The sequence below is a fragment of the Geospiza fortis genome, unplaced genomic scaffold, assembly GCF_000277835.1.
Source record: "Geospiza fortis unplaced genomic scaffold, GeoFor_1.0 scaffold188, whole genome shotgun sequence".
In the NCBI taxonomy this organism is placed as follows: Eukaryota; Metazoa; Chordata; class Aves; order Passeriformes; family Thraupidae; genus Geospiza; species Geospiza fortis.
The window spans coordinates 5,778,371-5,779,949 of record NW_005054337.1 but is presented as its reverse complement, the minus strand read 5'-3'; the positions used below and the strand labels follow the sequence as shown (position 1 = coordinate 5,779,949).

At 40.3% G+C, this 1,579-nt stretch overlaps 1 protein-coding gene across 1 annotated transcript in view; it reads left to right on the top strand.

Annotated features, from left to right (window-relative positions):
* DHX35 (DEAH-box helicase 35) overlaps positions 1-1,579 on the top strand; it is a 29,541-nt gene that overhangs the window by 10,870 nt on the left and 17,092 nt on the right. The window contains exon 12 of the mRNA XM_005422247.2: positions 1,062-1,272. Coding sequence (XP_005422304.2) covers positions 1,062-1,272 — 211 coding nt within the window. The remainder of the gene's footprint in view (positions 1-1,061; positions 1,273-1,579) is intronic.

The window sequence follows — 1,579 nt, the reverse complement described above, 5'->3', positions numbered from 1 at the left end:
GTTCTGTTCGTCTCCTATCTCCCACCTCACTCCTTACATAGCTTTACATCTTCCCACCTCATCTTACATAGCTTTGTGGGTGTACAAAGAATAGTTCAGTGTCACTGAGAAACAGAAAGAAAACATTTTTAGTTTTGTGAAAAACGCCAATCACTTGTTTTTAAAATTTTAGAAGTTTAATATTAATAAAATGGTTATAAAAATAGTAATACAATTAGAGTAATAATAATTTGGACAATTTGAATTAGGATAATATGAGACAATGGAAACAAAGAGTTACAGACATCTGGGTACCTTTTTCTGGGCAGCATAAGCCTGAAAAAGAACACACGTTAACAGAGGATTAACCCTTAAAAGCAACGGCCTGTTGCATATTCATACACCTCATACATGATGCATAAATTCCATTCAAACACAGGATTCTGTCTGGGCAGTGTCAGCTTCTTCCTCTGAATCCTGACAAGTGTCTTCAGGGCTGAGCGAGGCAGGAAGAAGTTCGTTTCTTCTGATAAGAGGGCAATAAATTCTCTTTCTCTGAAAGATTCAGGTGTCCTGTGGCTGCTATCTCAGTGCGAGTTCTTTCTTTAGGAAAAAAGTATCCTACATAGCATAGTTTCTATTTGAACATTTTGTTATAACCTAAAACTATATTTAACACACTACTTATGAGAATTAATACAGCATTACTTTCTAACACAACACATATAATATTCATTTTAATATTTGCAAAAAGCCAATCATAAAATACACATTTTTCACAGTTTGCTACACAAGAACACTTGATTTACAGTCAGTTAATCTTTTTCTCTGCAAACACTGCCAAAGATTTTCTCTGCAAACACTGCCAAGCTCTTCTTTTTCTGAAGAGAGAATAAATTTGAATAAGAAAGTGGTTATGAATCTGTGAGAAATTGGGCTTATTTCAAGCTGACAGCTCCTTCTGCTGCTTTTATGTGCTCCTGAGTGCGTTCTGGCCCACTCATGGCTGAATGTCCCTGGCTGTATTTGGCTGATGGGCTCACTGAGAGCTCACAGGATCCTCTCTGTGCCCATGCCTGCAGGTGATCGTTGCCACCAACATTGCCGAGACCTCCATCACAGTGCACGGCATCGCCTTTGTCATCGACTGTGGCTTTGTGAAGCTGCGTGCCTACAACCCCAAGACGGCCATCGAGTGCCTGGTGGTGGTGCCCGTGTCCAAAGCCTCGGCCAACCAGCGGGCGGGGCGGGCCGGCCGCAACCGCTCCGGGAAGTGCTACCGGCTCTACACAGGTCAGCAGCTCGGGGCTCCCTGCTCTGCGTGGCCTGCTCATTCAGTGGCAGATTAAGGAGAAAGGGCTGTGCTTGTTCATTCATTGAAATAACAATATTTCCCTTTGTTATTTGTCATGGTTGCTGTTACTAATGAAGGAATGGGATTACTTTTGGGTTAAGAACAATTTCTTATTTAGATAAATATTAGTTTTAGAGGTTGCGAGATTTATGAGATTAAATAGCTGGTTATAGTTCAAGAGTAGTCACAAGTTTCTTAGTTACAAGGTAATACAGAACTTTCTAGTTATATATTTATAGAATATAT